Raw genomic sequence first — 25904 nt, 5'->3', positions numbered from 1 at the left:
ATAGTGATGCTGTCGCAATATAGAAAAGATATCAGTACACTTTAATTACCTTAGGTAATTAAAGTATTAAACTCAAGTTGGGTTAACTCATGTTTTACGTAATTCCTCTAAGGAGCAACGTGGATGTTCAGACGTGTACGCTGAAAAAGCTCATTTAAGCTCATAAGCGAACAAACAGTGCAACGATGTATTAGAATTGATGAATGGACCGACAAAAAATTCGTGGGAAAAATGAAGCACAGCCGCCACTAGTTAGGCGTGGTGCTGGTTAGGTTACATGGAGAATTCATACACAGCCTCGTTCTTCGCCACTATAATAAAAAATTCCGCAGAAAATGCGGTTTCAAATTTTGACACATATTTAGCAGTAATTGTTTTGTAGTCTTTAGATAAATGTCCTTGTAGATTTCCCAATGAGTTAGCCTTCGCACTCTTAGTCGGTTTTTTTTTACATATGGATGGAGGTTTGGTGTAAGAAAAATATAAGGTTTGGTGAAGATTTATTCGCAACCAACTGGTTGAGAAAAAAAAAAGTTTTCAAGAAAATTCCCCTCGCTTCAAACACGCGTAGTTTTATCACATTGGGATTGTCGCGGGAATTGGAGAAGAAGACGATCTCAGCTTCTTCGTGAACTGATCGTCGGATTTCTTTTCTGATGCGAAGCTTCATAGTCAGCAAGCAGATGGCAATTGGAAGCAGACAGGTCGAGGAAATAAGCAGAGTGGGGCAGCAGTCGCCATCCCATTTCGGCAATCTTCTGCCGTGGCAGCTCCGAAGTTTGAGGACGAGCGTTGTCGTGAGCTAGGTAGACAGTGGCTTTACATTGATTGGCGCTCTTATATACGTCTTGAGGTAAAACTTTGGAAACCTGCTATAGTATATAACTATTCTGATTTGACCTCTGTGAAGTTCTAGAGGAAAAGAGGAAGTTTTATTCAGAGTTTCCTGCGCAACCCAATATAGTGGCAACAAAATTTATGGCCTGAGGCTCTTTCGGAGGTAAGTAGCTTTCGCTTCGAAAGAGATTGGTGTTCACATTGGATTGGATTGGACAAAGTTGGAGCATTATTAGGTATGCGAGAGATAAAATGAGAACGAGAGAACAGAGCTGGGGAGAAAAGAAACGAGCAGCTGCAGAGGAAGCGTAATAATGGCAGTCCTTCTGTGCTATTCTAACAGCTCAGTCCAAAATGCTGGAGCCGACTCCTCAATCCAAGGTTCACGACTCTTCGATAAGTCCCGGAGTGTGATAGATATCTGTATCGGGCTAGGTAGTGATAGTCCGGTGTATCCGCTCGATTAAAACGAAGTATCACTTTACTGAATTCCTAGCACTTAGTGTGTGGATTCACATCATTGGTAGTGCATTGGTGTCTCCCATAAACGGTATTCACATTTTTGTTACTTCCATCAATTTTACTCATCAAAAATTACAGTATTGCACTATTTATCCCGGTGGGAGCGCCAGGTTATCTGTAACAATGGCATGCCAAATTGGAAACATTCGAACAAGGTGAGGTTATTTGATTTGGAGCATCAACTGGGGTTTATTTGAGGCAAAAGCACTGCTGTTGGTTTTGAGAAGAAGAATGTAGATCTCGATCTGATATCAAGTCTTCGAGAATCGCTCTGGCAGAATTAGGCTTGGAACAGAGCCACCTTGCCCTCCGTCGAAATCGCTGGCGTTGTTGGATTTCTCGTCACCATAGGAGAGCTCTGAACAGTAGGAAATCGTTGAACTGAGTGGAAAGAAAATACGAGTGCAGTCTACGTGTGGGATATGCAGGGCTGGGAAGGATCCAAGATCTTTATAATTTTTTGATCGCTCGATTTTCCAATTGTTTCATTCCAAATTTTTCATTGTAGTCGCCCTGTTTGGCAAATGTACAACACCGTTACTAACTTGTGTCCCAAAATCCGTCGCAAACCGTCGGAATTCTTGGAAGTGGGCAAAATTAAGTTTTGAAAATACCATTCGAAAGTAAATGAGCTGCTGATTTCAAATATACTTCGAGAATTTACTTTTGACAAATGCGTGGCCTGAAAACGGGCAAAGCTTCCTCAAGCCCCGCTAATTACTTTCACACCTCCGCAATCCTGCCACTGGCATATCCCGCGGATACATCTCCATGGAAGGAAGAAGTGTTCCATAGGACTTCCGCTTATCTCGGAATTGAACAAAATGCTTATTACATCCGTAATTAGGAGGTTTTTTAGAGCATTTTGGTATCCCACATCATATTTTGGTTCGAAATTTCCATTCTCTTCAAAAATTCACGAAAGTGCCCCATCGAAAGCAGCAGCAGAAATCAAATCAGCAGCTCATTTACTTTCGAATGGTATTTTCAAAACTTAATTTTGCCACTTTCAAGAATTCCGACGGTTTGCAACGGATTTTGGGACACAAGTTAGTAGCGGTGTTGTATTTTTCTTGTAAGTTTAGCATGAAATCAAATGCACTAGACCAGAGGCGATGCAGTCGGCTTCTTGTCTTGCAGACGAGAAGGCGATGAACATGTGCAGACTAAGTAGCATCGCAACCCCTTGTATTGGCCCATCTCATAAATAATGCGGAATTACACATTCCTTTATTTTTCTCTTTATTTCCCCTCGAATTTCTAAATAAATACAATACTTTCTAACGTTTAAAATACACTCACATGCATTTCTTACAATTCTATTCCACCTTTCTGAAAGAGTTAAAGTGTAGGTATGTTGATGTAGGCATTCTATCCCCTCTCGCTCAGACTTTAATTTCCTTAACAGCCGCATTGTTCATGGGATGTCTCAATGTATAAAGCAGAAAGTCTGTGAGCAGAAATATATGTTATGCAGACAGATCTCTGCGGACAGACCGAGTTCCACCAAACTTCACTCTGTCTCTTTGGTACAGGGCGCAGATCACTGGTTGCAAAATATGAACCATACATCAGTCTGTCATGTAATGGTCTGGTGCATTTGATTTCATACTAAACTTATGGGGAAAATACAACACCGCTACTAATTTGTGTCCCAAAATCCGTCGCCGACGGATTAATCCGTCGCAAACCGTCGGAATTCTTGAAAGTGGCAAAATTAAGTTTTGAAAATACCATTCGAAAGTAAATGAGCTGCTGATTTGATTTCTGCTGCTGCTTTCGATGGAGCACTTTCGTGAACGTGGCACCGATTTTATGATTTACGACAACAACTTGGTTATATCGATTTCACTGGTCCGTTAAATCCATTTTATATCTTGATAACGGGGCCGCGTATGTGAACGAGTCTGTTTGCTACCTGCTGGCGGTGCCCCTCCTTGTAAATGAAATCGAACTTTTGGTTCTACGCTCTGGGCACGCGCGAGCTATATACGAGCTATATACGTTGGACAGTTATACGGCGGAAGTCTCACCCGGTATTGCAAAAAAGTCCTGTTGTTCAGTGCACCGCCAAAACCGAAATCCAAATAGATCAATTACCTAGAGGAAGAGTGGAGTCTTTGGTAACAACCTTCGTTTCGTGCTGAACTGCAGAACATTGTACTCGCGTCGCTCAGTGGCAGTTCGCGCGAGACGCGAGGTCTCGGCTGTGGAATAATGGCGAAAGGATGGATTCTGTGCGAGCTGTAGAGCGAAAAGGTTGGGCAGAACTGTGCTCAGGGACTGTACGCCTTGGCGAAGATGCCTTGGCGAAGATGCGGACAACCGCGTCAGACGATAATTCCACCTCGTCGACTAAGTTATGTAAGTCATTTTAATAGTCCCATTGAAACCATGTAGAGGTTCTTGAATACTCTAATTATGAACATAGCAGAATTTCTCCAAGATGTTTTAGTCTGTATTGAGTAGTGCTGCAAAACCCTGGTGCAGAAATGGTAAAGTGAACCTTTTAAGTGACCAGTGACCTCTTTTAAACAGAATCTGAATAAAATGGAACTGAAAATAAGGAAAGCTCATTGTTTCGTGGAAACGGGAATGTCTTAGACTCAGCCGACTACGGTGCCTTGCATAAATTATCATCTCTTGATTACCAGGAAATCGGCTAGTACATTAACCTCCTCAGCTTTCTTCTGTTTCCTGTTTTTCTTCATCCATCGCAACAACGGTCCCGGATCAAAATCTTCCAAATCCTCCGGCAGCTTTTTGTCTTTTGTTTCAGGTAGGATTAGAACAATCATGGCCGACATCAACGACATCACAACTATGACTAGGGCAGGAGCAGATTTATGAATAGCTTCCTGTAATACCAAGATTTTCCAAGAAAAGAAGTTTGAAATTAGTTTATATGTCAAGTATCGGCTTACCAATCGCTTGAGGTATGGTGCAACCACGGAGCCGAGATCCCCCATAAAGCCTGCTACTCCGCAGAAGACGTTCCGCACAGAAGTTGGTGTGGATTCAGTGTACAGAAGAGGTTGAGAGCACCACACTATCGTGTTGGACATTTTCGCCAATAGAGGAAAGATCATCGATATCCGGGGGTCTACTGGAAGTAGTGGAGATGTACGACAAATTCGTTTCCCTCGCTTCTTATCTCATGTGTCGAGCATCTATACAGGATACCGATACACTTCCAAATGTCTAGGTTCTTTAAGTTTATGAGAAATCGATAATTACAGTCCGATCAAACCGACTTGATTTAAGTTGCAGTATGACGTAAATTGTTGCGTTTGAAGCGATGCGATGGGGCCTTCGATCAACCCAACCCGCAGTGGGACTCATCAATTATTTCCTGGGTTTTAAGCGAAACGTTGATTGCATTGTAATGATATATTGTACTTGCAGTCATCGAGGGAGTGGCGTACACACCGGTTCGAACGCAACCACTTAGGTCGTACTGGATTATACACAAATTCTTTTCAATCGTACTGTGAAATGCTCATTTTATTCTGATTGTGTAAAGATGTCCTAAATTCCTAAATGTCCCACGAGATGTCCTAAATCCTCTATTTCACTATTCTTTGATTGTCAAGAAGTTCTAAGGAAAATAAAAACCAGTAATAAATCTTCTTTTCACAACGTTTGCCCAGAGTAGCACTTATTTTACACTTTTTGTCCATACGAAACATTAGGTTTTTAGATTAAAAAACTTAATGAAATGAAAAGTATCAACAAAATGCTATATGTAATTTGAGATAAAAATGCTATACTCCTGTTTTTTCAAATAATTAAAATGGAGTGTTAAGTGGATAGAAAATACCATTTTCATACTTCTTTTTGCATTTTATCGAGATGTTAAAGCTGACGAAACATCTCGGAAGATCTTTGCCGTGTACAAAAAGCATCGACTGAATCATAGGGAGGAAGCAAAGAAAAAACTTGATAAAAAAAACAATATGAACCATCGTAGAACAGAATGAATGATGCATAGAAGGCGTTGCGAACAGTAAGAAGAAGAACCACGTGTGATTACAGTAGCAGTTTTTTCTGCTTCCGAAAAAAGTGGGAAACATGAAATCATTCCACAACAATGGGTCGACAAGAGTGTGATCCTTCTCTGAGTTCATAATTCCAATTTTTGGAGCGCTGAGATAACCGGCGAGCATTATTTCTAAGCATTGTTCTTCCTCCATACACTGCATCAATCTTAGTTTCAGCGAACTGATCGTTTCGATTAAATGCAAGGAAACAATTGGTGTTGGGAATGGTCCTTTTTGTCCAATTAACACTCCATTTTAATGCTAGGAAAAATAAGAACCGTTAACCTCAAAAAATCGGAAAATGTTATCTCATAGAGCGAGAAATTGTCCATCAAATTGTGAGCAACACTTTGACGACTCTTCTTAACTCTATGTACATTTTTAGGTTCAGAAATAACGGCCATGAATAACTCTTAAAGGCACATATCACTAAATAGACATTGTGCGGAAATTTGATGAAAAAAATAAAGTGCGAGGTTACTGCGGCTATGAGCGTTGCCCCATTCAATTTCCTCTAATCATCCTCTAAAACAGCGTGGGAAACGGCGTTCGTTCATGCGAGGTAACTTCTAACGCATCACAATTGTACACGCATCGCATTCATGAGCGAACGGTCGAAAATCAATGAGTTCTCCTCAGCGAAGCGCGTAGAAAGGTGGCGCGTTCCACCGTACTTCGTAGGAACTAATGCGGTACCCACGCCGTTTTTTTAAGGGAAAATTGAACGGGTCTACGCCCATATTCGGAATCTACGCCCCGAACTCTGTGTTCTCTATCAGTTTTCTACACTAACTTAACTTCGTGGTACTATGAATTCAATCTTATGTGCTATACTCATATCTTTGCAGTATTACGAAGTCGTTCTTCTAGATGCTACCTCTGACCGTTCGTAAGCCTCAAACGATTCTGAATTTAAGTGAACGTAATGGCGCATCCCAAGCGGATAGAGTAGCAGAAAGTGCACAAGAGAAGTATACACCCATAGATAGAAAATGTCCTAGGCATCTACAATTTCATTTTAAATGAATAATAAACTTCGTTAAATAAATCCTCACGCGGCAAGTAGAGAGCACAGATCATGGAGAGTGCTTGTAGCGTGAGGGACAAGAACGAGACAGTTTTTCGGTCGAAATAGACCTGAAAATGTCCTTGAGGAGCCTAACACAGAAGAGCCAAGTCCAAAGAAAGCTCACCAGAAGTACGATCGCAATAAGACCGGCGGGGATCTCGACGATGCCAGATAGGAAGAAGCCCGTCATTTTGTCAGCGCTGAGCTCTGTTGAGAACAATGAAAGGGCCCAGTAAGTTCCGTTCATTACAATTCTCAAATCCACATTGAATAAGAGTGTAGAATTGTGTATTTGAGTGAAAACGAATGGTTTGCTCACAGGATATAAGCATTGAGCAGGAGATGGATCACGAGGGCGGGACACTTGAAGATATCGAAAAACGTTCTTTTCTTCCCTTCGCCATCTAGATTAGTGCTGGACTTGCACTCGTGCAGTGGGATTTCCACGCGATTAAAGCGGGAGGAGGTACGAATGTATCTGAATATATACATATGATTATAGTGACCAATCTTAAAGGCTCTTAAAGGCGGCACACCACGAATCTGACCTGGTGAAGGAATCCGCTTGAAAAGCTAGAGATGTGGTTGTAGATTGCGGGATCCGGAATGGTTCAGATCATCTTTTCCGAATCGTTACAACTAAAATTGTCGTCTTCTACTCCGTTTTTTTTTAAACGACGAATTCAGTTGCAACGCGCCAGCCTTGTGCACGCGCCGCGTTAAAGGCATCACCCCATGAAACTGATGTGGTAGGGATTTCAGGTGGAGTATTCGTATACGGATTATGTATATAGATTATGGAGAGAAGGGTGATTCCATCCATTTCTTCCTAATTGCCGTGAAAAACGGCCCGGAAGATGCGGCGCCGCACAAGGCTGGCGCGCTTCAATCGAACTCGTAGAAAATAGCGCGCCGGAAGCCATCGAAGCCGTATCTTCCGCGCCGTTTTTTACGGCAATTAGGAAGAAATAGACGGAATCACCCCACCCTCCTTCCCTCTCCTTAATTTACGATCCGGTATACGAATACTCCACCTGAAATCCGTACCACCTCAGATTCGTGGGGTGATGCTTTTAACGCTAAATTCTCCTCGACTGCCTATTCAAGTAAAACTATTGAACAAGCAGCTGACGGTACCAAAGCGTGTTCAAAGGGCACTTTTTAATGAATCTCTCAAGAAAGAACGTTTTTTACGCTTCGTTCCTATCCCGTTTTTTTTACGAGGATTAGGGAGGTATGAGTGGAAGCACCCGGATCACACAACACCTATCTCTAGCTTTTCCTTATTCTCTCTCCACGTTAGATACGTGGGACGCTGCCTTTTAGGAAGCGTTAGGGAGAGGTTTCAGTATTGGGATCTCTTCACTAACAGACCGTTCGAGACTTTTTCAAAAGCACTACAGCAAAAACGCTGAACGCCTTACATATGTCCAGAAATCAGGACCATAAAAGAAGTGGAGGCCTTAAGTTATAAGGGAAATCATTACCCCACAGTGTTGACCGCACAAAATAGATTAGGCGTGAAAGTCTCTGGAAGAGCTACACTTTGCCTGTACAGGTGGTGAAAACAGCTTCACGCAGTTTCAATTCTTTGCGCGTAGAGAGTTGCTTTGCTTGGACAAATGAGGCTTTCTGATAGGATGGTTCGTATTTTCACTGCCATACTTGAGGATATGAATACCAAAGCCTATTTATAGTAGAAGGAACACAACATAGAAAATCTCCCAGAATTTTGCGTTTGACCTTTCTAACTACTTTGATTTTCGTAAGATTTGCACCAGTAAGAGATTATCTCCAAGGAAAAGGCACTTACTTGGAAACACCTTTGTTCTTTTTGTTCGTTATTAGCCAATGGAGAGATTCAGGTGTCAACCTAAAGTAGTGGCTGTTGCGACTGAGGAACAACAAGCACGAGCTTAGATCACCTTTGAACGTATTGTGTGAAATGAAACACCGCGTAGTTGTGGTTAGGTCAGAACGCACAAGTGTGCCCTATGGTGCTATCCATTTAATCACGTTTTAAGATACCTGTCATAGTTTCGTTCTACTGGTCGCCGCATTGCGACCAGCGTGCGTAGCTGCAGCGAGGTCCAACTTGTGCTTATATCGGCCACCGATAGGTGGAAATATATTTCATAATGGTGGCTTTGAGGACAACCAGAAAGAAAATCGAATTTCTATCTAAAATTTGAGGTGGAAGGATCGGATGGATGGCATGACTTGCATGATGACTGATGATGACTTGCATGCTCATTAAAATATCCAGGGGTTGTCGAGGGTGTCTGAACCATTCGCTTTGTTGATAAGCCAAGCGCTTACTTCAGACGCACATATATGCATATATGTGTAGGCGGCTTCAGGTCGCTTTGCCCCGACTGTATGTGTATGGTGTCTCTTTCTTTTTCATGGAGCGCTGCATTTTTTTCTGCGAATGGTCTCAACAGTGCTTACCAGTAGTATGGTATTGTCAGAATGCCAGGAACAGAGACTGCGAAATAAAGCCAACGCCAGTTTGAGATAAATAATTTCAGGACTCCGGCTGCTACGTACCTGAAATACAACCGATAAAACGGATACAGCTAAAAGCAGCATCCAGAAAACTTTTTGAGGTTGACATCTCTCTATTGAATATAGTCCGGCAAAATTACTTGCGCGTCCTCTCAAAATGTGCGCGTGTACGTACAGAGCAGTAGACCGTTTTGCGTACAAGTTGGTAGGTTCTTAATGGTGGCTATCGCATAAATTCTCCGCATTTGGTGAACGCGTGTAAGTCATGCTGTCGAATGTGTATCTGCGGGAGGAGGACTCACCCAATAACCCACGTGATACTGCCCATTAAGGGAATGAGGGAACGGAACTCCAAAGCAACCGATTCCATGCAGAGAACCCATCCGATGGCGGAAAAGCCCTGAATAAAGGAACCTTCATGCTGACAATAGGCTAAGTCATTCAAACATTTGCTGCTTCTCCAATAAACACAGATCCAAAATCATTTCAGCGCTCGCTGAAGCAGCATTTGGGAGAGTTTTGTTGTTCTGCTCTGTGCTGTTCTTTTAACTTCTGTTCTATTCAGCAGTGGATATTGACGCAAAAACTCGAACCACACCTTTAAAATCCACAAATCAGAGGATGCATCTAACTCTTTACGACGAAAGTATTGAACGAAGAAAACGCAGTTGAAGCGGAATATATTTCGATGTTACTCGATAAATTGAATATATTTCATCTGCACGAATACACGAATAATGTAGTCAGACAGCTTCACTTTATCAATGCTACCGGTGCAGCGCCTCGTTGGATAAACATGCCTCTGACATGCTCTTGATAGCCCTGATTTCTAGACTCGTAGATGTTGGTTTGCATTTTAGCTTTGGTACAAGCTGTTTTCTCGAACTTTATTTACTACCTGAGAGGACGTAGGATCAAAAATTTCTCAGGTCGCTGTCTTCAAATATGAGAGTTTTATTAATGTTTTCCTCGTATTAATGAGAAACTTATTTAGGATAATGTTGCAAAAGTATAAATACACAATACACTCCTTGCGGAATCTTTACTTGCATGTGTTTGTTTCACTTTTGTAGCGGTGCAGTTTTACACAGAACTTATTGTGTCAATTTCCTTCTGTGATGCACACTTTATTAGTGGACATAATTTTGAGATATAATTTAGCAGCAGTATCATATTAAGTGAATATTACTAGTAATTCGAAGTCGGAAAGTGTCATGTACATCTCCAAAGCCCATAGTACATGCACAGAAGTTAAATTTGAAGGCGTAAACAAAAACATTTGTCTCCGATATCGAACTTCTCAACAACAATTCACATGAATTATGAAACGCAATTGGATCCTCATCCAGTATAATTTATAAATCTGGACAAACAAAGTGTTTCGGACATGTGAATTCTGTTTGAATACATTGCCATATAATAATAATTTGGTTGTGGACTAGAAGATTCACGCGGATGTATACAGTATAAAGTATAAGCGCGATGTATATTCATCCGAAGGCGGATCTGTCATCTGCAGCTGTGCAGGGTTCCAGGAAGTCAGTTGTCGTGAGCGACTTCTCTTTTTTTAATGTGATTAATTAATGGTATAGTTCTAAAAATATTTACACGCTAAAAATGTAGCTTATTCACATATGCAAGTGATGAGAAGCGTCTAATAATGAGCAGCGCAAGCCTTTTAGACGATGTTATTGATACGCACTGGAAAAACATTGGAACCATAATTTCGATTCAGCTGTGCATTTTTGTCAGTTACTTTCTGGCGGTTGATGGCTTATGATTAAAAAAGTCTGCCGAGCTCTTTTAACGTTGTATATAATTACGCTTGTTATGCTGCAGCTAGTTTGACGCACATAAAAGATTTGGTATCGCAATATCTGTAATTCCTTTGCTGTCTCTACCCGTGTGAATTACCAATCTATATTATTTAGTGTCATATTGATACATGTCTACCTCATACTTGATAGTGTAAAGCATCTTGATAACGCAGATATCTCCTTATTCGCGTTTTTTGCATTGTCCCACTAATGCTGGTTTGATTTAACTGTAAATTCTGAGGTAAACGTTGTGGGTGGATTTGAGTCCCGCATACCAACGAAAACACTGCGTTAGAAGCTCATCAATGAGAGTTTAAAGGCAGCACATCACGACGTACGAAAAAAGACGAAATGATGTAGTACGAAAAACCCCAGGAAAAACGCGGAGTTTGACCGTGTTTGTAGATCAGGGAAGCGAGCGTGGTTCCGTTTTTCCTACCGTATTCGTCGTGGAAGACTGTGCTCTTCCCTACAAAATCAGTCACAATGAACTACCATTGCGCATACGCTGTATCCGTGTCCTTGACCGTGGTTGAGCGGAGCCACGCTCGTTTCCGTAATCTGCAAGTTGAGATCTACGTTTTCGCTACGGTTTCCGTAGTACTTCAAATCTGTGGTACAGCGGAAGACGGTGATAGCTTCAAAGGAGGACACGTTATGCAAGCCTGTCCGCTGTTCGCCACGTCAAAAAACATCAATCACATCGTATTGAATGGAACATTTGGAAGAACAAGGGGACATTTTATCTGCATTTATCACTTGAGGAGAAGTATGTAGGATGGGGACTTACGTAGTCCGAAATAATCATAGGGCGTTTTCGATAGAATACACGAAAAATGGTGTAATTTGCTTACCGTTGTCGCTACTCCAGCAATGAATCTAAATACTAAAAATACAAGGTAGTTCGGGGCGACAGCACAAATCAAATTTGAAACCACGGCCACATAGAGAGGAATAAGGAAAGTGAGCCGACGGCCGAAGAGATCCGATAGTTGCGTGATGATTGGAGCGACGAGCATTCCGCCTGCAATGGATCAGCGTCGCTTTCATGTTCCACAAAACAGAGGACGGAATCGTTACCGAGCATGAACACAGATGCGCCATGTTCCACGGCCTCGTAATTGTCACAGACGAGGTTGAATTCCGAGGCTAATGATTCGTGTTTATCGTCGCTGTAGTTGTACCTGGGAACTGTTGCATTTGGAGTCTTAAGCTGCTTTTCCGTGTTCGAGTTCTACTGAACACCTGCCTGGCCACTTTTAGGGGTTTCGGAATGGATGTCGCTGTTATGCATGCCTTTTCAACTATTTTTCTTATATCAAGAACCTTCTTAATTTATGAGGATTATTACACTTTTGAATGGGAACGGAAATGTGTTACGAAAAGAACGTTTTGTTTTTGTACTTGAAGAAAAAAAGAGATTACTCTCCTGTCCCCTAAAATTAGCGTACAAACAAGTTGCTCGAATTGAACGGAACTAGAGCCTTCTCCAACCTGGCCCCGGGAATACTGCTACATGTGAGTGTCCAGTTATTGCTATCCATTACTGTGCACTTGTCCACTATAGTATAGTCCTAAACGAAACAGAGTATTTGATCAAGATAGTCTATTCGAACGATAAGAAGAGAAAGAAACCGGGTTTTTCCAAGAAGTTCTCGTTTCGAAAATCTACTCATTATTTAAGGTGCACACAAAAATCTGGTTCTCACAGCGCTCATAAAACTCTAGGTTAACGTCAGACTCCTTAGACATGTTCAGAATATTGTGAAATATTTGGAGTGATATGTAGTTTTGTTTAATAGTAGCTGTCTTGTCAGCAAAACGAACTGCACTCTGTGGGCCCGCTCTGGAATAGGCCAAACGATGGGAGAACAATCAGTAGTGCCGTTTGCTACGACTGCAACTATGAGCTAATCCTAATCATTCGTGTCTTTTCTCTAGAAACTGTTCATTCAAGGAAAACAAAGAAAGAACAGCAGTAGAGAGTTGTCATCACCTTATTAATTACTGTCTTGTCAGTCGTGAGTGCAGAGAGTCAAAATATAGTGGGGTCAAAACGACATGAAACTTGGTGCAGTTGTGTAAATGGCTTCATGTCGTTTTGACGCTCTATAGCAAGGTGTCCCCCCCCCCCCCGTTTTGTGACAGATCGAAACAATACGCTCGGCTTTGACTGTGGTTCATTTGTGCAAATTGTTGTTCTGAAGAACCAGAGAACATTATCATCGCTGAGCGACAATAATTAGGGTTTACTTGTGATTCGTACTTATATTTTTCAGCTTTCTATTAGAACCTTGTTGTGTCTATATCATATTGAAGGTGCTCATAGCTGATAGCGCCAAAATGTGTTACAAATGATTGTCTCCTTGTTTCAATGAAAGCTGTTGAAAAAAGGCTGTATTTTTTTATTTCCCCTTTCTCGACGACTTCGGTGGCGTTTCTGCCGGCCGACTCAATACCCTGAGACCCCCTTAACCCCTAAGCGTTGACGTGTGGCTTATGCTGCTCTCGCCTTCTGTACAAGCCACTATATCGACCTCTCACTATTGTAGATGTTTCCTCGAGTTTCTGATAGCTTTGCTTGTCTTTCGCACCACATTTCCAATAATTGGACAGCTAATAGCAATATCTTCAATATCTATCCACGTGCATCGAGGAAAAGAAGGTTAATAGAGGTTTAAAATCATTTTCAATCGTTTTTCTTCAATCAGTAAAGGTATAATTGGAAAGTGTTCTGTTGTGAAGCAAGATTCCCGCGTGACTCGTGCTTTGGCCAGCTCAGCAACGACTACCACAGTTATAGGGAATTTACTAGGAGACTCTGCTTCGCTTCTTTTTGCAGTCAGCTTAGAATTTAGCACATTCCAATTCCTACATAATACACTACACATACATACATATTAGTGAACATACCCAATTCACACCTTTCGGAGGAGTGATTTCACACTCAAATTTAGGATCTTCCGTAATGAATGGCATCACCATCATATTGATCGCGAAGAGGATGTGTACACTATTCGTAATTAGGTAGGTAACCATCTGAAATTCGCAAATTTTCTTTTTTTCTCCGACCTGTATCATAGCGACGGACACGGTGGTGAGTACGAACTGAGTACAAAGCTGCGAGGTGAGCTCTCACCTGATATCGACCGAATTTCCCATATGCCGATAACACTTTGTCAGCATCCAGGTGTAAATAGTTGACGATCAGCGACGATGCGCGCGATCGCTCTCCAGGCGGATCCGTGGACGGCACTTCCTCATGTAGTTGGTGCTATACATACCGGTAGAATAAATGAAGTTACTATCAGCCTCTAACAAAAAAAAAACTCATGTGTTTAAAGCATGAGAAAGTCCAAAAGTTGGATTTAAATGGTTTTTGTGAATGTTTTGAAAATAAATTATTTCTTATGGTTCTGACCAATCTTATGTTTCTGTACAATACAACAGAAAAAAGGCACACAACAATAACTTCTTCGAGGCACTGGACGTGATCTAGAAGGCACAGCCAATTTCCGTATATTTAGAGAAGAAAAATTTGGATTACTTTGTGGAGCTGAAGAAGCTGCAATTAGATTTAATTCGTTCAGGAAAGGGGACGTAAAAGAGGTAAAGAATGTAAGTTTGGTCTAAAAATAACTGTCTCTATGTCTTAAAGGCAGCGTATCACGAAATTGACGTGATATGGAAACCCCAGGGAAAACGTAGAGTTCAGGTTGTAAATTGGGGAAATGAGCGTGGCTCCGCTCATCTTTCCCAAATCATCGTATAAAAAACGTTGTGGAAGACGACGCCCTTTCCTACAAAATCAGCTACAATGCGCCTCTGTGCACGCGCCGTATCCAGCTGCATGTTGTCGAATATCAATGAGGTCTCCTCACTAGTTTACACAAGTAAAACTAATGTGTAGGCTGCTGAGGGGACTGGAAAGGGTTTAAAGGTAGCACGTTCTAATGTACCTCGTAGGAAATAAATCGGTTCCCACGTTGTTTTTTTTTGGACGATTAGAGGGAGTTGAGCGAAAGCACGCTCACTCTACAGCTTGAGCTCTATGTACGTTCTCCCTAGGATTTCCGTATAACATCAATTTCGTGATTTTCTGAAAGATGTGAAATACACTCTTGGAATTTGTGGACGTTTGAAAGGTTCAACCTTGTTTATTCTTCACAAGTTTTTGAACAACTAGGAATATATGAAAGATATTTGGGGTTAAATTTAGGTTGCTGTGGTGAAGACCAGTACATACCTTCATTCGGTCTTCTTTTGCAGCTTCAGCGTCTTCTTCAGTCATGTTTTTCCCTACAAACATTGAACTTAAACGATGCTCCAGTTTCTAGTCAAACCTCTTACGATTAAGATGTTAAGAGGAAAGATGCACTCATGCAGAACATTGAGGGCTTCAGAAGAGCTTCCTTACAATAGTACTTCAGATGCCGTTTGTTATCTCCGTTTGGACAGTTCTTCGTTGGTGTCACGTATTAAGCTGAGGAATAACTCGTGAGAGTTTTTTAAGTGAAGAATATGATGTACAATAATGAATGAATGTAATGAAGAATATGTAACGAAAAAAAAACACTTAAAAAATATGGTACTTCATTTAATTAAATAAGTTCTCACTCTACGAGACAGTCCTGTTCTGATGTTTTTAGTTTTATCGATTGTCGTTCGTTCAAATCTCTAAGATGAAGTGTTAAGTTGACGAAAGTGCGCATCCTCAACATCTCCAGCTTCTTGAAGTTGATTGAGGTGGTGAACTGTTTATTAATCAGCAGTACTTTTTTTTCTGTTTTTGAAAAAAAAGACAATAAATTTCCCCTCGATTTGCGCCGACAAGGCAACTATCAAACATCTTCTATATAGCGCCTATCTCAATTTCAGAGGTCTTATCATCTTTAGTGGATGCAAAAAAGAAACTGTCGAAAATATCTCCCATTTGCCTTCCTGACACTTGACTTTAATGGCCCAAAAAGACAGATGATGAAGATGAAATTTCAAAAAAGCGCAAAGTTGTCTTTCACTACATACCACCTTTGAAATACTTTCTATTTTTATGTGCATTTTTCACCCTGAAAAAGAAACCTCACGGTTTACTCCTCAAACTGATATGACATTTCAGCGTGAAAACAAATATCAACATAATCACTGAAAGTTATGCAAAGAGTTGAAGTACACTTTCCTATCACCTAAAGAAGTGTTACTTCCCGTATCAGGAGTACGGGAAGTAACACTTTTTTTTGGCCATAATTAATTTCAATATTTTCCTATCAAAAACCATTTTTCTCCTCTCCAGTCGAGGTGATTTACCCATCAAGTGACAGGACATGTACGGTTGATGATGAGAGGATTACCTCTATTGATTAAGGAAAAAACATGTTTCGAAAAAAATCTTCTTTTAATTTTGCAAAAACGCAAAATACCCCAATTCGTGGATGGAAAACTTCTCAAATGTACAGGAAAAATATGCGTTTCTTGTTCCTTATTCTGTTCTTGAGGAGGAAAAATGGAGACGATGTCAAAATTGCCAATAGAATAAACGCGCAACGTTTAAAAACAATGAGAAAAAAAAAAACAAAGAAGGAAATCGTGGAAAGGTATAGATTATTGTATCAAGTCTTACATCTCGGTAGGAACTGAAATGGCACAAGTCAGATAGTTCTAAGGTTTTTCTCGTAAGTTTCGGTTACAACGCAAAGCGTGAACTTCGATTGATTTGGAGAGAAACGTGAACAGTAACTCATTTTCAAAATAGGAGACTGTTTTTAACCGAACAGCCTACATCCTTGATTATGTCCTCTTTCTCTATCATCTTCTTTCATTTCATGTTCTTCTTTCATATTCATCCCCGCCATTAAATGAAAGAAATAAATATAAATAAATAAATACAAAATATCATAGAAGAAAACATTTATGCATCTTTCAGGCTCTATTCACTATGACTGTTCTCAGCTGACAGAATTAAAACAGGATTAGCATTGAATGAACAAATATGGTAGGCAGAAGAGTAGTTTCTCAGAAGCAGAAGAGAATTTGTGTGCGACTTTTCGGAACCGAGTGATTCACTGAAAGGTCGCTGGAAGTCTGTTACTCCGTGAATACATGGTCGGACTGTCTATTGAGAGGGAATATGTTTGCTCTCGCAAAACGATGTGGGTAATTATGGAGGCAAAGTGCCTCAAAACTAGTTCTGGACGTATCGAAATCCAGACTTTTGCATGGTGAAATGTGAAGAAGCGTTGGCACAAGGTATACTAACAAAAAATGTTAACTGAGAATCAAACGTTAAAACGAAGAAAAAAACTTGAAAAGAGAATGATTAGCTCACTTCAAGTATAGAAAATAAATTCTTGAAAATAAATGGTAGGAAGATAAATAATTAAAATATTACCCGGTTCGTTGAATTTGCACCGTAAAAGATTCGGAAAGCTCATAGAAAACTACGAAATATAACCGAGAAATAATAATTGTTTTGGTTGCGGTCAAACTCCTGAAGTAAAGAATGCCGATCTCTTTCCACCACGAAATGCTGGAAAACGAACAAAAAAGGAACAGAAGCAAAAAATCCTGAAAATTTACTCAGGATCTCCAGATGCCAAAGTCGCAGTGAGTTACTTAATTTTCCACATTAGTCTTGACACTCTCATGAACTCTAAACTTGCAGTAAAACTTTTGGAATGAAGGATTCCCCATCCTGAGTTGGAATTCTGGTTTCTAATGTAAGCTTTTTTATTGGAATATACCGGTGCTTTCTAAATTCAGTTTTCTAGGGAAAAGTAGATTAAGTTCAAGTCGACTAAACATAAACAGTTCGGATTCTCTTGCAGCAACTAACTTGAAAAAATGAACTAGAAGAGAAATTGGGCTGTTAGCTAGTCTTTCACCTAATGATTTTTTACAGAAGCACTAGTCTTGGAAATTTTTCTCTCGCTCACATAAATCATCGTTATATTTGGAAAATAAACAGTCCAAATGCACTTACTAAAGGTACCTGCAAGTATCGTTTTTCAAACTCAGCTTTTAGTTATTAGAAGTGAGCTTATTTAGCATTACTTCTGCGGAGAAAGGCGATTCTCTTGCTTTTGTTTTATAGATTTATTAAATTTTTGTAGTATTGTTGCCCGAAATGTCGAGCACAAAACCAGAACAACTGCATATCAAAAATAGCATATTGTTTAAGTTCGAGGAAAGCAGAAATGCAGCAAAAGTCACAAAAATTGAATGTTTATTCATCAAAATTAGATTTAGCTTTAGATAGAGTAATAGAGTAAAAAATGTTAATTTGTTTTAATTTGACGAACAAACGACATTCTTTGTACACGCCTCTAATGTTTTGGAAGCATCAAGCATACTTTCTGTAGGTGCTTTGCACTGTACTGTACAGTGCAAATACAGTATCGAACAAAGATTCTGTGAAAACGTGAAGGGTTTGCTGGTAAGGCCAAATTCACTATTCGAAGGGACGAAAGCGGTGAAACGATGGGTTCAAGCAATCGATAGATAAAGAGTGAAGAACTGATCAAAGTCGTGATTTCACGTGCGGGATGAAACCACGATGATGTGTTTTCATGAATCGACACTGGCAACCTTTAATGCATGGGAGCGAAAAACTGCAGGAACCTGCTGAGGACGGAAGTAATTTCACCGAGAACTAGTTCCGAGCATGTTTGGCAGAAGTACAGGTGAACGGTTCGAATCAGAAAGTCCTCATTTCTAGCAATACAAGTGGAGTGCGGAGTGAGAGGTTTTTTCCTGGAAAAAAGACGTTCCAGAACTGTATAGTTTTTACAGAATGGACAGCAAACGATATGCGCCACTTTCTTCTTCCCATTCTCTCTTCCACATCAAAATTATATTTTGTTGGAGTCATGGGCTTTAATTCAAATGAGCCCTAATAATCTGAATCGAGGAAGTTTTCCGTCTGGAGAGAAATCTCTGGATGTTGCTCAATTCGTACTGTTCATTGTAAAACACCAATGCATCTATTGTTTTTTAACGTCGACGCAAGTGCTTACGCTGTTAATAGCTGTTCTCCATTTTCACCGAAACCTGGAGACAGAAAATTCTGTTCTGCGTGACGGCTGACAGGCGACTCGCTGCATCAATGACTCGAAATAAATTAATGTTAAACGCGATCCAACGGGAGCACTCCAGTACGACTCTCGCAAAAGCAAAAACTCTGCGCGACCATCAGCTTTAGGTGCACAGCTTGTATTATATGGGTAGATAGTACACCGCCAGCAAGCAAACGCAGTCTTCATCATTCTGCGGTTGTTTCCCACCCCACAAAAACCGGCTGCTTTGGGCACCGGTGAGGTGGTTGCTTCACCGATTCTGATGGTTGGTTGTCGATGTTGTCATTGTTGCATTCATAATCTTACAATAAACAATTCAAAGAAGAAAGCTAATGTTGTTTGGATGTACAAAGTTCTACTCCACCACCGAATGTTCGATTGACTAGTCACTTTACTTAGCAACGGAATTATCTACCTTAATTCAAAGGGCGCAGGCGACTGAGCTCAGATGAATGACATACTTCTTAACGCTTTGCAACATTACGGTGCGTAGTTTCAAAAGCAGCAAAATAATTCAGGATGTGAAATTCAACAAAACTCATTTCAAAGGTTAAAGGAGCGGAGCAAATACGATGAGGGAGAAAACACAGATTTACCCACGTCCATCAATAAATGGGCGATATGTTATCAGCGGTGATCGCCCGCTTCACAAATGTGGCTGTTTATTTGGTGTTCGGCTTTCCCAACACGTGCGATAAGGAGGATCACCGGTTGTTCAACGTGACCTCCGTGCCCCCTCCATAAGCTCGTCTAATTTGTTTACGCATTACATGGCAATCCACGTCTAAATTAATAAATCAACAGTACAAAAATGCGCGATAAAAAAGTACTTCATCATCCAAATGAAAAGAAAAACTCTACTTATTTGGATAAGCACTCCTTTATCAGTTTTTTCACTAGGCAACAAAATTTAGCTTCTCTCATGGTCTAGTATGTGGTCGGAGTCAGGACTGATAATGAAACAATACTGCCTCATCACCGGCCTAGGAATGATAGAACCAATTTTAAGTTATGGACCACGCATTATCGATTCTTGAATGGAAAAACAATAAGGAGATTTCAATTTGCCATAACTATAGAGGATGATTTTATGAACAATTCTAAAGTCATTTTCTTTCCGACCAAGACAAAGAGGCTTTAGATGGGGTAGTCTACTTATCCTTTTAGCATTTCTCATCATAGTGTGATTAGCGTCTTCATGGTGTTCAACCGACCCTGAAGAGGCTTCTCCGACAGAAGTTTCTGACTCAGGTTTTTCTTTGACGGCATTTTAGCGTTGGAGAATGTACCGGATTTGTTAGTGAATCAACCTAATGCATGTTGCAAACGGAAGAATAACAAAGTGCTTGTCGTCGATGAATTCCATCGGGATCTATTCGTTCAATGTGTTCGACTTCAATTCGAAATCTTTTCTAGTTCATGAATGAACTGCTCGAAATAATCGGCGTATATGACTTGCTGGTTCCAGTCGATATATCAAATCAAACCGATATATCAATTTTGTCATCTCTGGCACTCATAGTACCAGTCTACCGACGGTGCAGAGATGAAAGACTTGGTTGGCATCGGGTAGTTTCGAACCAACGATCGCCCAACGAAGGCAATAAAATCTCCAAATCACACACCTTAATCCTGTATAGCGTCTAAACGATCCTTTTTTTCTGAGAAATATCACATCATTTCTCGGCTTATTATTTGATTAGTCAGAAAATTAATGGTGTTTCTCTATTACGGACGGATATGTATATTTGAATACATGTTTCAAGGCATTGCGAACTTCGAAGATAAGATGGAAAACCACGTTGATACTGAGTAGTTGACATCACAAGAATCCGACGGGTGTGATGGAATTCCGCGAATTCTAAGCGAGTGAAGAGTTGTCTCGGTAGTCAAAGTGAGGTCTTTGGTGCTGCTGAGGTTTTCGATAGTTTTGGTTGATTTTGACTATGCGTTCTCTCTATGTAGATTATGAACTCAGAAAAACTACGTCTAACGGGGCAGCTATTGGTTAAAGGCATCACCCCACAAATATGAGGTGGTGCAGATTTCAGATGGAATATTCGTATACGGGATGGGAGACTACGGAGAGGGAGGTGATTCCGTCCATTTCTTCCTAATTGCTGTAAAAAACGCCCGGAAGATACGGCGCCGCACAGGGCTGGCGCGCTCCAATCGAACCTCTTGTACAAAATGGTGCGCTAAAACGAATGAAACCATATCTTCCGGGCCGTTTTTTTACGGCAATTAGGAAGAAATGGACGGGATCACCTCCCCCCCCCCCTTTCCGTAGTCTCCCATCCTGTATACGAATACTCCACTTGAAATCTGCATCACCTCAGATTCGTGGGGTGATGCCTTTAACGGTACTCGACCTGAGAAATTTAATTGAATGTTGTTTTCAGTCTTCAGGGAAGTGATTATTAAGGGCTATGGAAAATGTTGTTTTTGAACACAAGTTTTGGCCACTTTTACCAACACTACGTTTTCATGAGTGATGACAAAGGAAGGTTACACACTAGTACACATCTCCTTGGAAATGCATAATTAAATTAGTATAAAGTGTGCGGTTGCTGTTGGAGTTGGCTTTTCTACATGTAATTTAAAGCAGTTTTGCTGTTTGCATGTCACTCCAGCTTCAACCAGCTTTAAACACCTTTTTTCATCGTCTTGTTTCTGTTCAGCTACATCATACTGTATTTTAAGAAACTTGTTGAGCTTGAAAGCTTGCAAGCCAAAGGTTATTGCTCAAAATCCAGAGGCAAAAAAGTATAAAGTCACGTCAGACAGTATTTGTCTTGTATGCTCGTGAAGTCCGAGAAAAAATGATGTTCATTGACAACATTTTGTGAAGAAAATTCCATAATCACTTCTTTCGCGACAGGAACCTTCAAAGTTGAAATTTTGCCGCTCTAAACCACAACAAATCCTCAAATACAAGAAGCAAAGAGGCGCGGCGTTATGGGACGTCTTTGAGCTTCCGCTATTTTATTGTTTATTTATTCTGAGTCGCTATTTTCCCGATTATCGAAGGTAAATATGGATATATCGCGATTCTAAATATCATTTATATTTAGGATATTTATTATAATATTTATTTATTTATTATATTAAATACTAAAATTTGATTGCTGCAATGAGCAGTCGCGATCCACGGTTTGAGTTAGAGTTGTGCAACGAATGAAACAGGTCTGAAAAATTCACCAATGCTGCCATATCTTCCTACTTTCTTACCAGTGTCCGAGTGAATCATACGGGGCTAAATCGCTCTTTTTCTCTTACCTCGGCTTGTCCACATGTGGGCGCATTTGTGACCACTGATCCCCACCTCATCTGCGAGTTCGATGATACGATACTGCATGAGGCCAATCCTTTCATCGTTCCTGTGTCGCTAAACAGAACTGTCTGGAAAGCTAAATGCAGTCATTTTATGCGGCGGTTGGCGCCCGCAAGAAGTGGTTTTCATGAGCGTTTTTGATCATTCCGATTCTGAATTGACTTCATGCAAATCATAAAAGCATCGATTCACTTTAGTCTCTCTCTCATCGTTTTTGCCGTACATGCCGTACAGATCTACGTAGTGTTTCAGAGTTTTATGTATCGTATGTTCTCCACTTACAAGATCCGTTGTCCATATAAGCACCTAATCACGCACATAGGTGAAGGGAGTCTAGCTGATGGAGTGCAGCGTGAAGGGGTCCATTTGCCGCTTGTCCAGAAGTGAAGGACATCCGCTCGCCAACCTCCAAAAGTGCAGGCAAGCAGCACACCTTGAGATTTGCAGTCCACAACGCAATTTTTGAGCATTATTTTTGAATGAAAAATTGAAAAAAAATTGAAAGGGAGAAGAACATACCATTATTACCTTCACTCACCATTTCACAAAGAATACTAATCAACCGCCTAATGGCGTAGGTTGTTCATATCAGTTTTCAAGCTTCCGAAGCACAGACACCCGTGAAAAAAGTAATTACAATTTTCTTACTCATGATGTCTGCTCGTCTACCGTACGAGGTACAGCTCCTATTATCGACTTGGGTACAAATCTCCCAGTGGACAGCTATTTGTTACATTTGATAAGATTTTATAAGTTTCTTTTCGGTGGAGAGTTGTTGATAATACTTTTGAAAGCTTCCCCAAATCTCCCAAATCTAATTGCCATCGGCAACATGTCAGTGACACGCGACTGCATCTGACAGGAGCATTCAGAGGAGCTGTAGTTCGTTCCTTTCTCAGGCTTAGCTTTCGAGATGCTTTGGCTTAGTTTTCAGCATTGACTCACATTGTTATTATAACTCTGTAGATTTCTTACGAAAAAATGGCTGCCATTTCATCATCCACTGCTTTTCGCTCACAGTTACAAGTGAACCTGAGACAGTTCATGCTTTGGATTGCACTAAATAGAGTACCAGTAATGCTCAATACTCAAATGGAAATTTAGCACAGATAATACATAGGAAATCAGAGGACCCTTTTCTGAATGCAGGTGATGAAAGCTTCAAAGTTGCAAACAACGAGCAAGACTGAGTCAAAGAAGACGTCATGCACTGCTCCAGGCTCACTATTTCCTACGAAGAACGAAAAATTTTGGATCGCGCAGAAGATGAATTGTGAAGTTTGCTAATGATTTGATTCCAATTGTGAAGTACAAGAGAAAATGCGCAGCAAGGAGTGTTGTGTAGCAAAGTGTTGTATCGAAGTGACACATTGCGTCCTCGCTGAGGAAAAGCACTCGGCAATCGCCACAGAGTGCAACAAGCTAGCCGGAGCTCTTCTCTTTTTCCTCTCGATTGTTATCACTTTTTCGTATGATACAGTAAAAATGAACGTTTAGCAGAAGATGGAGATTTTCTCAGAACTCCTTCTTACAATACGAGAATAGAATGTTCAGGGGCCATCAAATTCCATTTGATCGCTCTGCAAAAGACAAGGGCAGAAGGAGCGACGTACAACAATATGAATGACGGTACACTCATCACTGGCGAAGGGGACCCCGCCACAAAATGTGGGGGGGGGGGAAGGGTGCTGGGCTAAGTGTGCACCTATCTGTGGCACATCTCGCCCAATCACGATATCTTGTCAGTTCGCCTGGCCGCTTTTCGCCTCTGCGAAATAGCGTCAAAAATACGTAAGCGTCATCAACTGCTACTCGCCTACATCAGCTGATGAATCCGAATTCGGTATGTTTATGAGGAGCTGGAGGAACTGATGCGTAACGAGAAGTCCTTCTACAAATTCATTGCAGACACCAGTAATAATTCTATTTGTCCTCATCGCACGCGAGTGTTCCCCAGTGGCATCTCTTCTCTCAAAGGACTCGAAAAGCGCCGAAATTTTCTTTGGAAGACTTCGTAAAGAGGTCTGACCAGCCGGTCGGCGGTCTTCCTGATGTACGTTTGATGTCGCACGGCATCCAATAGCTTACGGCTCTGGTCTTACGACCGTCCTCGATACTCACCACGTTTCCGACCCACCTAACTTTGCTTTCTTTGGCCAATGCAGTAGCGTCTCTGATCTTCGAACGGTGACGCAGGAGTGAACTTTGAATACCATTTGTCACTTCCGTGAAGTGGGTTACTCCTAGCGAATGAATGGAGCATCAGAAACCTATCCGTTCTTCATGAACATCGTCTTGCCTAGGTTCAAGTAAAAACCGATCTTTTTACGCATTTCATCAAATCCGGCCAGCATCCGTTCCGCCTGAGTGATGCTTAATGTTATTAGAGCGATGTCACCAGCGAAACGAAGATAGTGTAAATGACGGTCGTCAACTTTCAAACCCATGTTATCCCATATCAATCCTCGTATCGCGTTTCCGAGAGTGGCATTGAATATTTTGGGTGAAATTGTGTCACCCGGACGAACCCCTCTCCCTCACGTCGATTACGACATAATTGTAGAACGAGAAAATTTTGGCGTTAATGTTACTATACATCTCACTAAGTTCTTATGACACGATCTTTATGTATGGAGTAGGGATGCCTTGCTTGCCCAAAGTCTCCATGACCGCTTCGGTCTCAACTGTATCTCTTCATATCGATGAGAGTGAGACACAGCGGCATCTTGTATTCTCGCAATACTTCTATAAGTTCTGAAACGGTGTGTATGTGATCTATTGTACTAAATCCTTTTCGAAACCCTGGTTGCTCGCATGGGTGCCCTTTATCGAAGACTTTTTCAATCCTATAAAGATCACTGTTGCAAAGAGCTTGTAGATGACGGAAGTAATAAGTTCCCCTTCTTATATAACAGCACGGTCTTGCTTTTATTTCATTGCCTTTCGTTCTGACAGATAAAAAGTGAAGACTCTCACTAGTGTGTTGATGAGGACTGTCGTAGATACTTCACATGTCAAGGTTTGCTATCTATCGGGACTGTGTGGAGTGCGTTTCTTCACCGACATGGTGACATGTCGAACTTCGGAAGGTAGGACCTTTAGAATGACATGTCCATCTTAACTCAGGTGATGAGGAAAGGAGAGGATGTGGCTGTCGAAGAGAGAAGAAGTCGTGAACGACGTCTCTATCCCTGTTCTCCATGCTGTAGTTGTTAAATCTACGGTACGGAGAGCAGTCATTTTTGTTTTACGATTGGCGAAGGTCCGACGGGCGTATCGAATGCTCTTTTCCCCCCCCCCCTGCATCTTCAGCCAACACTTCTGCTCTTCCCTCTTTGATGCTTTCTTTTATCGCATCTCCGCAAAGTCTTGCGAGCTCGCACATGAGTTCTTGGTTGCCTAAGCCAACAAACGAAGCGAAGAGCTCCCAGTCGAAGATGGTTGTAGAAGTTCGCTTTGTGAACGTCGCGGCATTTTCTCCTCTCCGTGTAAGAGAAAATCCTCCTTGAAAAAGGCGATGTCCGATCCCGTATAAAGCTTTAGTACAATGGAGACATGCGTCAGGCAAAACTTTTTACTGACGATGATGTGGTCAATCATCATTATGATATCCTCCATCGAGTGACTCCCACGTCTAGCGTAGAAAGGAGGGGTTCTGGAATTGAGAGTTGCCATGGATAGTTTTAGTCGTCATCGGAACCCACGCCC

General features: G+C 41.1%; 1 protein-coding gene across 2 annotated transcripts; it reads right to left on the bottom strand.

Annotated features, from left to right (window-relative positions):
* Window positions 1-1639: 1639 nt before the first annotated feature.
* On the bottom strand, window positions 1640-22237 carry RB195_013902 (uncharacterized protein; the record flags this gene model as incomplete). Of its 2 annotated transcripts, XM_064203928.1 has the most annotated exons (17): window positions 1640-1717; window positions 4035-4217; window positions 4284-4465; window positions 6455-6536; window positions 6593-6722; window positions 6788-6946; window positions 8282-8341; window positions 8920-9018; window positions 9279-9376; window positions 11648-11817; window positions 11874-11977; window positions 12288-12367; window positions 13707-13832; window positions 13933-14067; window positions 15040-15092; window positions 21978-22050; window positions 22142-22237. In XM_064203928.1, the coding sequence occupies 17 exons, from the start codon at window positions 22235-22237 to the stop codon at window positions 1640-1642; spliced, it is 1908 nt and encodes a 635-aa protein (XP_064059808.1). The 2 variants fall into 2 exon arrangements, with proteins under 2 accessions (XP_064059808.1, XP_064059809.1); XM_064203927.1 differs by lacking the exons at window positions 21978-22050; window positions 22142-22237 and having other exon boundaries at window positions 15040-15084.
* Window positions 22238-25904: the final 3667 nt, after the last annotated feature.

Source organism: Necator americanus, chromosome V (assembly GCF_031761385.1).
Source record: "Necator americanus strain Aroian chromosome V, whole genome shotgun sequence".
Lineage (NCBI taxonomy): Eukaryota > Metazoa > Nematoda > Chromadorea > Rhabditida > Ancylostomatidae > Necator > Necator americanus.
The sequence above is the reverse complement of the archived record's forward strand: the minus strand, read 5'-3'. Positions and strand labels throughout refer to the sequence as shown.